Genomic DNA, 12691 nt, shown 5'->3' with positions numbered 1-12691 from the left:
GCTACTTTGAAAATTTCCAGAACTTTTCCTTTCATGAGTTAAAGGCAGAATCAGAAGGATCAGTCCCAAGTAGAACACAGTGGGGCAGAAATGAAATTTCAGGGGGTTGTAAACACCACAACCTCTTAGAAATAGTAATACCTATCAACTTAGAATTAAACTTGTAAAACAAGAATATTGGACTATTGATTTACCTGTTCAGCTGTTAGTGCTAAAAGTTGTCTCAGCTGGTAGAAATACTGTTCTTGAGCACAATTCTCTGCTGACGGAGAGGAGCAGAAACACAAAATTAGTAAAGAATTAGCAATAACCTTATTCTGGATTGTACTATCAATCATCCAGGGGGATGATTTTTAAAGGGTGTTAGAACGAGAATAGTAGTGGGTGAGTTTGGGGCTTTTTTCATAGTCTTAAGCCGTGCTAGGCGAGGTTTAGGTTGGAGGAATTTCTTCACAGGAGGAGTTGGAGGAATTTCAGGAGGGATTTCAGGAGGGATTTCAGGAGGAATTTCAGGAGGAATTTCAGGAGGAATTTCTTCACTGAAAGGGCTGATCAAACATTGGAAGGGGCTGCCCAGGGAGGTGGTGGAGCCCGGTGCTTGGAGGCGCTTGAGGGGAGACTGAAATGCCATAGTCTGTCCCCACGGCGGTGTTCGTTGATTGGTTAAATTTTTATCCCAACCTAAAAAATTCCGCATTTTGCGATTCCGGGACTCCAGCGCTGGCCACGCCCCCTCTGCGGGGCCACGCCCCCACAGGCCACGCCCCCTGGCCATTAGCCCCGCCCCCCGCAGCAACGCCTCGCTTCTCCCGCCCCGCCCCCGTCGCTAGGGGGCGTTCCCCGCCGGCCACGCGCCAGGCGGCGGAATCGAGCCGATCTCCCGCATCGCTCCGCCGTGTCGCGCCGCTGCGCTCGGCGCTCGGCTGCCCGCGCCTGCGGGAGCGGCGTGAGGGCGCGGCTCGGCGCCGCGGCCGCCTGAGGGCGGCTCCGCTCGGGGCCCGGCGGGGCGGCCGCCATGGGGCTGGGCTCCAGCTCCGAGCGCCCCGGCGGCGGCGCCGAGGGCTTCCACGTGCACGGGGTGAGCGGCGGAGGGAGGCTGGGAGGGCCGCGAGGGGCGGCGGGGTCGCGCTGCTGCGCTGCCGCGTCCCGGCCCGGTGCTGGCCCCGGCTCCGTCCCCGGCTCCGTCCCCGTCCCGGAGCTGCCACGGCGGCAGGGGCGGGGCGGGGCGCCGCTGCCGGAGCCTGCGGGTGCCCGGCCCGGCGGGACTTGGGTGCCCAACAGCGCGGGGGAGCCCGCGGGGCTGCGCTGGGGAGCCTGGAGTAGCGCAAGGGTAGAACAGCGCTTCTTCCATCCCTGCTCCCCTCCTTTTCTCCCTCCATCTCTCTCTCTTCTCCTTCTCTCTCCCTGTTCCCCTCCTGTCCCTGCTGCCTCCTCTGTGCATTCCAGAGCATCGCCTTACGGCGTTAATTCCCGCTCCAGCGGTGCTTTTCCCCCTGGCTGCCTCTCCCAGATGGAGTTTGTTGTAGCTCCTCTCGTCAGCAGGTTGTCTGCGCCTACAGTGGTGTAAATAAATGCGTGTCTGGGGGTTTGAGGATGGGCAGATCACAGCTGTTCGCATGAGTTGTTTCTTTTATTGGGTGTTTTCCCTCCCTGGAATACGAATGGGAGCGTTGCTGCCGCGTGCTGTTTCCAGTTCATCTGGATTCTGTGTTTCTCAGCATCACTATAAATGCCTGCTTGATTTTGATGCAGTTTAGGGTTCTGATGAAAGTCAATACATCTACTCCAGCTGCAGTTACAGTGCTCAGTCGTGACTATTTAAAAATAAAACATGATTTTTATTCTTATTTTTGCTTTAGAAGCTTTTGCTGAAGTAACTGTGCTATTAAATCTATTTTATAACGTCTATAAACAGTTCTGCCAGCAAAAGCCCCAATTCCTATACAAGTTTATCTATTAAAAAAAAAAGTATCTAGTATTTTGGTAACACCAGACCAAATATAAAATATTGTAGTTTTAACTTTCCTAGCAATGAACTTCCCAGTTTAGGTGAAGCCTGGGTTGTAATTCTGTGCTTAAATAGTGAGGTGGCCCTCAGGAGTCAAATATATCTCAAATATATGCTGAGTTAACAAAAAGTGAAGTAAGAGCAAGCTGTCAGTAGGTTTGTAGTGATTCCTTAACACCTTCTTGCTTTGTCAGTGCACCTTGAAGTGGGTGGACTTTAATGTAAGTGCAAATTTTTGGTGGGGTTTTTCCTGGTATGAATGTGTTTTATGCTCTCTCTGTTGATGTCACCTCTTCTATGACAGCTTTGCTTCTAATGACATTTAGATGTCCCAACTCTTATTTCTTAGGAATCTTTTGTAAGTGGTGGCAGTTTTCTTGACCAGAACTTGTAGGCAGGTGTGTTTGTGTAAATATTCCTGTTCCAATGGGCTGGAAATGTGGGAACCCAGCTGTCCCTCATGTTCAGGGAAAAATGGCTCTGATGCAGGTGGGGACTCTCACTGTGCTCAGGTTGTTAGAACCATGGAATAAAATCCTGCAGCAGCACAGTGAAAACCAAGCCTTTCTCCAAAGTATTCAGCATCTAATAATTCCAGGCTGTGAACTCTGAAATTCAACATTTTTGTCATATATGGGGTTCAAAACCTGATTTTTGCAGGTTGATTTGGATATCTGTTGATAGTTATATAAAAGCACTGCTGCTTGAGGGTGATCATTTGGTGCCATATCTCTGGCTCAGCTGGAAAGTAAATATTGAATCAAGTGTAAAGATTAACACTCTCACTTATGTAACTGGAGGTCAGTGTGGAATAACAATAAAATCTATGTTCTGCAGGTTCAGGAGAACTCCCCAGCCCAACAAGGAGGACTGGAACCTTTCTTTGATTTCATCATTGCCATAGGACACACAAGGCTTGTAAGTCCCAGATGATTTCAGTGTTGTTGTTTTCCACCCTACATGAACTGTGGGTGCTGCACTGAGGATGAGAGGTAAAAGCCATAACTGTGACAAGCAGAGAAATTTTCCACATTGTACATTAAAAGTAAAGTAAAACTTGCAGGGGTTCAAAGTCTCTTTGGCTGGACCCAAGTTTGAAGGAAAGGTTTTGTTTATACCTTTACTCACCTTAACTTCCTAACAGGTTAACACAATGTTTATGCTATGTTTGTACATATTTTCCACCACAAGGTGAATACTGAACTGGTGAGTCAGTAGTCAGAGCTCAACATTTGTTTAAACAAACTTGTTTCAACATTTGGTAAAACATGAAAAAGAATCAGGGTGTCTACTTACACTTCTGAAACCAAGAACACAGTTCCTGTGTGTTGAGTTATGAAAGAAGAGTTGAGTTTTGGTTTGATGGGGTTTTATTGGGTTTTGGTTGGGGTTTTGTTAGTTTACTTAAAAAGCTCAGAGCTTTGCCTTGTGTGCTCCACCCTAACCATATTCAAGCTGAATTCATTAAGTTCTTAGTTTTATGAGAGGAGATCTCTTTTTTGGAAATGATCATTATAAGGGCAGATTTTGGGGGAAGATCATTTAATCTTCTAACATGACAGAAATGAGGGTATTCTTTCACAGTCAGTGTGCAGTGACTTTGAAAGGCTGTTGAAGAGGGATGGGGCTCAGAGACATGAAGTGAAATTTTGCTCCTCGTTGTTAGGAGTATACAGTTGGCATCTGCTACTGCTGGTATTATTTAATAGCAGTTGTGAAGGACAGGAATGCCAGTGATGAAATGGAGTAACAGGAAGAACTTATGTAAAGGGATGTGTGTTGACAGTACTGACTGCTTTCTAGGAAAAGAAAATTGAACTGGAAATTGATGGAATTGTTTTGAACTACAAAGCCTAAACTTTGATAATTTTGGTTCTTCAAATTCTGCCACAGATGTTACAGGTGCAACCGGAAATAATGTTAATCCTGTATCTGCTTTACAGAACAAGGAGAACAATATGTTGAAAGACCTGCTGAAGGCAAATGCTGAGAAAGCAGTGAAGCTGGAGGTGTACAACATCAAAACAATGAAAATCCGAGAGGTGGAGGTGATCCCCAGCAACATGTGGGGAGGACAAGGCCTCCTGGGAGCCAGCGTGAGGTTCTGCAGCTTCCAGGGAGCCAACGAGCACGTCTGGCACGTTCTGGTGAGGAGCAGTTCCTGCCTGGCTCCTTGCTGGTGGTGTAACTGCCTTACAGTGTGATGGTTAGCAGTAATGTCAAGTGCTGGGGTGCAGGCACACACAGGAAGGGAACAGTCTTGGTTTGTCTGAGCTGTTTGAGTAGGGACAAGGAGTGGGTGGCTGTCAGAGCTCCCAGTGACAAAAATAACTCCATCCCAACCAGACAAAACAGTATAGATGGGAAGGTTTTTTTTATGTCGAAGAATCAGTGGCAAAAGCAAAAAGATTCTGCCCTGATTGATGTCTCTGTGTTGGCTAAACTTCACTGAAGTAATATATTAGAGTTACAAAAAGCACCACAATTTTATTTTAAAATTAAAAGGAAGACCTAAAAGAATAGAACTGAATAGGAAAGAACATTTACGTTTCTGGTTGTTTAAGTAAATGCAATTTCTCGGCATCTTTAGAGGATATAATTTTAAATTGGTAAGATTTTCTTACTCATCATGTTCTACATCTTTCTTGCTCAGCATGTTTTACAGGATGTCACAGGTGTAGATTATTTGAGAACTTCTTTTTTACCCCGTTAACAAAATGTTCTTTCCTTCCTTGCTCTGGGAGTTAGTTCTTTTTGATCCTGGTAGTTTATCCCGCTGTGGGTGCAGATGACTCGTGTCATTCTCTCACAGGACGTTGAGCCTTCATCTCCTGCGGCCCTGGCTGGGCTCCAGCCATACACTGACTACGTTGTTGGATCTGATCAGATTCTCCAGGAGGTAGGGTGCACGTTCCTTACAGCAGCCAGAAATTGGCTTTGTGCCTGCCAAGTAGGATTTGGGTTTTGTATAAATCTCATCATACACATGGGGGTGGCATTGAGGGATTTTGGAGAGTTGATGTTTGTGACAGAAGCTTTATTGCTAAAGTAAATATTATCTTTATTTTGAATCTGACAACAAAAAGAACTTGCCACTAAAGATCAAACTACATTGATGATTTTTTTATCTCTGAGTCTAAATATCTCACATTGAGTAAGTAACTATGTAAAATGTTGACTTGCACATACGGGTTTATTAAGTACTACTTTTTTTTTTTTCACAGTCAGAGGATTTCTTTTCCCTGATTGAATCCCACGAGGGGAAGCCACTGAAGCTGATGGTTTATAACACTGAGGCAGATTCCATCCGAGAAGTAGTTGTGACTCCCAATGGAGCTTGGGGTGGAGAAGGAAGGTACTGATCTCTCTTGATAACAGGTTTTACACTTGCTGTAAATGAGCTCCTATTAGGAGTGTGACTACTATCAGTTATTGATGTTTCCAAGTTCAGCCTGGTTTCCCCACACTTACCACCCAAAACTGTTTTCTTTACATTACAAACAAATCAGTTTAGAACTAGGAATTGGGCACATTCAGGATCTAATCCTGCTCAAGTTTAATCAAATAGCAGAACTCCCATTAGCAGATTGATTATCTGCATTCTCATAGTCAAAACATTCAGCTAAAGCAAGAACAAAAGCCGCATCAGGTCAGATTAAATGTTTTGTAAATATATAAAGTAATTCACTGACAGCTAAGCTGTCAGCATGTCTCAAAGTTGATTGCAGAGTGTTTCTTGAGTACTCTTAAGTGGATATTCTTGCAGGTAGGTATTTGCTGCTACAGATAAAAGACACAAACTATTCTTGCTTTAAAAAAAGTCAAAATTTAAAATATTAGCTTTGTTAAGAGCACCTTTTTCATGTCTTGATTTTTTTTCTCTTTTACAGTTTAGGATGTGGTATTGGATATGGCTATTTGCACAGAATTCCAACACAGTCCATGACATCAAAGAAAAAGCCAGAAAGCAAATCACCTTCACCCTCACCAGAAGCTGGAACTCCTGTGTTATCCACTAATGGTTACACAGAGGTAGGAAGAAAATAAATTCCAATCTCTGCCACATTCTCTGGAGTTTGAAAATTTTCTGTTGTTTGGTACAGTGGTAGTACAGAATGTTTGAGTACAGCATTCAATTTTGTTGAATGAAATGGAGTTGGGTGAAGGGAAGGGGAAAGCTGATGCTGCTGAGCAGCTGCCACTTCTCCAGTGTCAGCTGATATAAATTTTTGCCAGATACTTTCTCCCTGTTTTCAAGTCTTGCATCCTACAGCTGTGCCAGTCAATGAGGATCATGTTAGAACACCTACTTCACTAGGAGAAAGATACACCTCCAAGAACCAAGTTCTGAGAACAGATTAGCTTTAAAAAATTGAGCTGGAACATGTCCTCAGTGGTGTTTGTCTTTCAGTTTCAGCATCACAGCTTCTCTCTGAACTGGTGCACATGGAGATAGGCAGGATGTTTTCATGGGAGGTTTGGCTACAGGTGAAGCTTTTGGTGTAAAACAATGTTTTTACTTCTTGCTGTCTTATTCCAGACTCCATTGTTGGCACCTACCTCTCAGAGTGACAGCTCTGAAGCAGTTATGAACTTGGATCATTCCACAGAGCAAGAAATGAGTGGTTACTCACCAGAAAGCTCCCTTTCTCCTCCTCCCCCTCTGCAGAGAGTTATGGATCCAGGTATGTTTTCTAGGGTGCTTTTTTTCACCAATTCTTTGGAGTACATCTAAATAAATTAATATGGTCTTAAACAAGCTAGAGGTTTAAATTTAGAACTCTGAACACTGGTGGTGGTTTTCCTTGAGGTTTTTGACTTCTCTGGATTTCAGAGCTGTAGAATTTGGTTACCAGATAAGTTAAATTTATTTGCATTTAGTAGGAAGGGGACTTCACTGACTTGTGTCTGGACAGAACATTTTGAATATGGAATTTTGTGTTGCATCTAATACTTGCTTTCTCCTTCAGGATTTCTAGATATGTCTGGAATCTCAGTTTCTGAGTTCACAAACTTAACAGAAGTGTCCAGCCTGTCCCCATCTGCCTCCTTCAATGTGCCAGCAGCAGGGGCTTCTGTAGGCTCTGAAACATTAATGCCAGATAGTGAAGTCTCTGCTTATTTTGGTAAGTTCACTCAAGAGTTCATGAAATAATGAAATCTTATTTCATTCCAGAAATAAGAGGTCTTATTTCTGGAATGGCACCAACTCATGCTCACTTCCCATCATCACAGTTTTTGGAAATAGGCAAATTTTAATAAAAAATCAGCAAGAATGGCAAAAATGGGACGGAAAAAGTAGCAGAAATCAGGTTTAGAAATGGAAAAATCTAATGTGCTTTTCATTAAGTTTATAGCATGTAGGTCTCTTTAAATGAAAATGCTGAGGTACTGTCTGCTATGTTTTGGTTTTTTACAAACTCTCTCAATTTCCCAGAAAATGTCTCAGCTTTGGAGTCTGAAAGTTTAACTCCGTATCCTGAAGGATCAGACAAGCAGCCCACACTGGATGACCTCCTGCCTTCAATTCCATCTTTACCTTCTCTTGATCTTCCTCATGACATTTCTTCAAAAACAACACTAGGAGCTGATGCTGATAGCCAGGAGTCCAAGCTGCTTGTGAACAGCATTGAGAGCGTGTTAACCACTGCTCCAGAGACACCAGAGCATGAAGCAGCAAGGGAGCAGAAAGGAGAAGCAGCTGCACAAGACCTTGAGTGAAAGAAATGGACCCTGCTGCTGTTTACAGACTGCTGAATGCTGCAGTGCTACAGCTTGGAATATTTTTCTGATCTTGCAAAGAATTACAGTTACTCTATTTTGTTAGTGTAGACAATACTAGAAAAGAAATCACATGAAGTACATATCCTGTTGTCTTTTCCAATCACTGTTTAATGGATTGATCTATGCTCAGAATTTGAATGTTGTCCAAAATCACCCAATCAATAGAGAAATTGATGCAGAAAGAAGTTGGACACTGGCAGAATGTCAAGTTCTGGAGTTCACATTTGCCTAGAAGTGCTCCTGAATGTATTTGCAAAGGCACTGTGCCTGTACAGTGACAGTGATGATTTTTATCAGTATGTTTGATGGCATTAAAAATAATATTTATAGTTTTGATTTATTAGACAGCTTTTCTAATGGTACATCTTGGTTAGACTGTTCTTGTGAGTTGCAAGGCATTTCTTACACTAAGATATTTTTACTTACTATTCTAGTACTCTTACTAGACTCTTATTTTTCTTGGTTTAATTCCCTTCTCTGCAACAGTCATTTGTGTACCTTCTTTATCCCTCCTTGGGCAGGAAAGAAATACAGTGGGGTTTGAAATTGCAGCCTCAGATGGGACAAAGCCGTGGTGGTGGGTCCTGTCAGGCACTTCTGCTCTGGAGTGGACCAGGTGGTGGCCTTGCAGTTAAATAAACAGAGATGGGGAGGGAATGATGGTGGTTACTTGAAACAGATTGATGATTTTAAAGTAGGGGTGAAGATTGAATGTCTTGGCTTCTGTAGTGACCAAGAAATAGCTTTCCTTTGTGCTTTTCTATTTACTCATTACTATTTTTATACAAATTGTTTTTAAGTCTATAATAGGGCTGTTGTGCAGCACCAGCACTTGATTTTTGTAGCTTATTTTTGGTTTGCATTTGTCCCCAAATCCCTTTTGAATGTAACGGGAAGCATGACATAAACAATGGAAGACATGGATGGTTTTATAATCCTCAGGGCAGTGATTTATCATGGAAATTCAAAGCTGCTGGTAAGGCAATAATACAGCTACTGCAGTGAAAATCCTTTGTAAATGAGGAGAATGGGGTACAAGGCTGGTGTGTGTTTAGCCTATAAACTAAAGTACACTTATTTAGCACAATATTGCCTGATTTTCTTTGCCCTGGCTCCTGCTCTCATTCTGTTCTGTCAGTAAGTGACAACTGCCCGGGCTGAAATCTGGTATTGACGCAGGGGGGACTCAGGGTCCCCAGGTCTGCCTGTGACAGCTCAGCTTCAGCCAAGGGTGCAGGCAAAGTCACAGCACATGAGGGCTTCACATGAGTCCACCCTGACCAAAAAATCTGTCCCTAATCTGTTGTTAGCCTGAAATACTGCAAGTACAGTAGTTCTAAGCAGAACTGTTGAAGTACCTGTTGCTTTAAAGAATGTATTCAGCTCTAACGAAAGGCATAGAACTGACAGTGGATTCTAAAGGGTCTGTTAATTGTCGGCCAGTTTTATTTCCTATGTTGCTAAAATAGATTTCCTATTTTGTTCCCCCAGCTGACTGTTACAAGGGTGAATAGCCAAACACTAAAAATAAATGTAATTTAAACTATTCCTAGCTTTGTTTGATCGCAGAGCCTGATGCCTGAAGACACCTAGGTGGTGTTTTATTCATGGTTATTTAGGACTGTTTCTAGTCCTTTACTTTTCTCCAAAATGGCCATGAGAGGGTAACAGCTCATTTAAGTGACTGTACCATAAACACCTTTTAGAAATCTAAGAGCAGGGAATGTCAAAACTCATGCTAGATTTCAAATGTCACCATAATAAATGGCTTAAACTTACTTCAGTCTGTGTCCAGCCTCCGTGTGTTATGTTAACTGGCTGTGGGAAAGGGTTTGGAAAACCAAGTAGTTAACTGAGCCAGAGAATGTTGTGTTCTGCAAACCTGAAACCTGATCATTCAAATGCTAAATGAGGTGAAGAGCTGGACCTCCGCATCAAATTTCTCTTACCAACTTGGATACTCCCTCACAGCTGCAGCTGAGCACGTGGAGAGTACTCCTCTCTGTGGGTATAAAGTGGGAAAAATGATTGGAATATCAGTTTCAAAATAAAAAGAATGGGAGAAGCACCTGAGGGTGGCTGGATTCAGAGCCAATACCAAACAGCCGCTCAGGCTGCTTCTGTCCCAAAGATGTTTCCAGGTAAGCAGGAGCTGGATGTGACCTTTCTCCCACTCTAAACCTGACAGCAGCAGCTCTTCTGCAGACACAAGGATTATCGGCAGCATCATGAGAAGGGGAAAACAAAGGGCCGAGGAGAAGGAGGTCACCTCAGATGTTACAGCAGCAGGGCGAGTTGTATGGCCAGACACAACAGGATGAGCTGCAGACCTAAAATTACCAGCTGAGCCCGAGGACACAGGTCTGGCAGACGTTAAACCCACAGAGGCTCCCAGCAGCTCAAGCATTAGCGTGAGGATTAGGTAAAGCCCATCTCCACCGAGCCCTGCTCCTGCCAGTGCCACAGCACCCAGGGCTGATGGGGCTGAGCCAGGAGGAGCCCTCAGAGCCAGGGACCTCCTCCCACCTGGGTGCTCAAAGCTCTGCTTAAAGGCCACAGAGAGGTGGCCAAGCCCTGCCCCAGCTGAGGCTAACTTGATCCATGGGAACTTTCCATACAGCATAACCCTGTACTAGGAATGACTGTAAACCCCCAAGATCATTATAAGGAAATAGAGATAAACATGCAAACCTCATTATTAACAGAATATGGATGCTGAACTAATTCTGGCTGAACTTGAATGAGTGAATGTGGATGTATTTATTGTCTTTAAGTTGAACACCTACTAGTAGAACTATTTTAACACCAAATTCAGGCAGTGATGATTTAATTTTCCCTCTTAAACTTCCACAGCAGGCCTGACAATCTACTGAACCTCCTGCTGTACTGCTCTAGGCTCTGTGCAGAGGCTGCTCAGCCACACTTGGCTGAACTTCTGAGTGTAATTCAGAAATGTGGCAGGAAAATGGATCTCTGCAATGCTGAGCAGAGATCACACCACTCACACATATTGGGCTCGTGTACTTCTACATGCATTCCTCCATCTTCCCCTAAAACTGGACATGTATTTCCACCTGCAAGCAGTTACACAAGAACAGGCTCTCAAGAGAAAGCAGCTACAGGTTCCTCATTGCATCAATTAGACTGTGTTCCATTTGTTCATTTCCTGGGCACTGCCCACACAACCTTCTTCTTGGCTTTTGCCTTAAGCAAACACTAACTGGCATTGCTTCTGCTGTAGCAGAATTCCAAATGTTTGCTCAAAGTTACATTTTGAAGCTACAATATGTAATTAATATGTAATTATTACATATTACATACGTAACATGTAATTAATATGCAATTAAGCATTCAGAGTCCCCTGAAAAAGACATTTAGAATAGTGTTACAATATCCTCAGAGAGAGATCAGCCATGTCCCACCCAGGCTCTAGTCAGCACCTCTGCTCTGCATGGTGTTTGCATAGCTCTGTACAGAAACACTTGCACTGGAGTACAGGGAGCTCTTTCCATCGACCACATTTCTGTTAAGTGTGTGTGTGCTCCCAACAGCTCAGTTATCCAGCTGGGAGGTGATTCTACCTGGCTCTGGTCAGGAGCCAGCACCACATCCACATGTGCTTAAAGATTGATTCTAAATGTCAAGTTCAATAAATTACTAGGGATAAGCTTGGAATCAAACAGGATTTCTGTGAAAGGAAAAATAATTCCTTGGTGTAATGTCTCTATACCAGTAACTGCCCTGCAAGTCCCTGGCTGCCCCTTCTCCTGGGGAATACATGGACAATCCAGATAATAAATCCCAAGACCAAGAGGTAGAACTACACTCAGGTCCCTTCCAACCCAAACCATTTGTGATTCTGTAATAAAGCTCATCCAGTTCCAACTCCCTGCCATAGGCAGGGACACCTTCCACTAGAACAGGATGCTCAGAGCCCCATCCAGCCTGGCCCAGAACGCTGGAAGGGGAGTCCACAATCTTTCTGCCCAGGGCTCATTTTGAATATTTTTTCAGTGTTTCTTAAAGTTACTGGTAAATCCTTCAAGCAGTTCTCATCCTAAAATGATACTTACACTTCAGCTACAAGTTCTGAGCCAGGCTCTCCTGTTCTCAGCCCCAACCCATCTAAAGAGAATAAAAAGTTACCTGTCATATAAAATTTAAAGGCTTTTCTGGGAGACAGGCTGCACTACTAAATACTAGATTTACAACTTGTTCCCATCATGAACTTGGAAATTAGGTAACTTCTCCAAATCTGCAGCCTTCTCTACAATTCTGGCAATCTGAAATTCCCTGTTCACAATGTTCCCAGGAGCTGTGACTCTCACATTAACTCAATGCTCTCCTCCTTCTGCCTTCAGGACTCTTATGGACAGCACAACTCCAGAAAAGGTGATAGAATTTAAAAGGTAGTAACAAAAAACCCTCTCACTTTATACACCATGCAAGTCAGAGCTGGGAATCTGGGAGCACATTTGGGCACTGAATTACTACTGTGTGCTTAGAGAGAGCAGCTCAGCTGACAATTCTCACAGCAAAAGCTCTGAGAATTCTTTCCTGGCATTTTCAACATCAGGAAACCCCAGGCTGATTTCCCATGTGCCTCTTACAACCTTTCCACACCCAGACAGCTCAGCAGCAACTGGCACGGGTCTCTTGTTAGCACAAAATACTTTCATGGCACAAAAGCAGCACTGCCCATGTGGCATTCTCCCCTCAACTGGACTCAGAGGTCACATCTGAAGGTCTGCTCACCTCAGAAATTCTTACATTCAACCACAAGATTATCTTCAGAGATATATATTATTTGTTAAGGCATTGTCATTTCTTCAGCCATTGCATTACTTGAGGCTTCAAAGCACTCTGAAGCCCTTTGTTAAATTCAAGCTCCAAAATTGC

General features: G+C 43.7%; 1 protein-coding gene across 1 annotated transcript; it reads left to right on the top strand.

Moving 5' to 3' along the window:
* The first annotated feature begins 965 nt into the window (after positions 1–965).
* GORASP1 (golgi reassembly stacking protein 1) lies at positions 966–9575 on the top strand. Its single transcript, XM_021555289.2, has 9 exons — positions 966–1078; positions 2846–2926; positions 3952–4155; positions 4821–4907; positions 5233–5363; positions 5899–6040; positions 6549–6693; positions 6979–7134; positions 7446–9575. Exons 1-9 carry the CDS (start codon positions 1016–1018, stop codon positions 7727–7729), a joined length of 1293 nt encoding a protein of 430 aa, XP_021410964.1. The 5' UTR covers positions 966–1015; the 3' UTR covers positions 7730–9575.
* Positions 9576–12691: the final 3116 nt, after the last annotated feature.

This window comes from Lonchura striata, chromosome 1 (genome assembly GCF_046129695.1).
Source record: "Lonchura striata isolate bLonStr1 chromosome 1, bLonStr1.mat, whole genome shotgun sequence".
Lineage (NCBI taxonomy): Eukaryota > Metazoa > Chordata > Aves > Passeriformes > Estrildidae > Lonchura > Lonchura striata.
The sequence above is the reverse complement of the archived record's forward strand: the minus strand, read 5'-3'. Positions and strand labels throughout refer to the sequence as shown.

Excerpts from the sequence above, each read along its gene's own strand:
- GORASP1 (XM_021555289.2), top strand. The coding sequence starts at position 1,016 with ATGGGGCTGGGCTCCAGCTCCGAGCGCCCCGGCGGCGGCGCCGAGGGC. Across the intron at positions 4,156-4,820 it reads AGCACGTCTGGCACGTTCTG|GACGTTGAGCCTTCATCTCC; the intron begins GTGAGGAGCAGT and ends ATTCTCTCACAG. Across the intron at positions 7,135-7,445 it reads TGAAGTCTCTGCTTATTTTG|AAAATGTCTCAGCTTTGGAG; the intron begins GTAAGTTCACTC and ends TCAATTTCCCAG.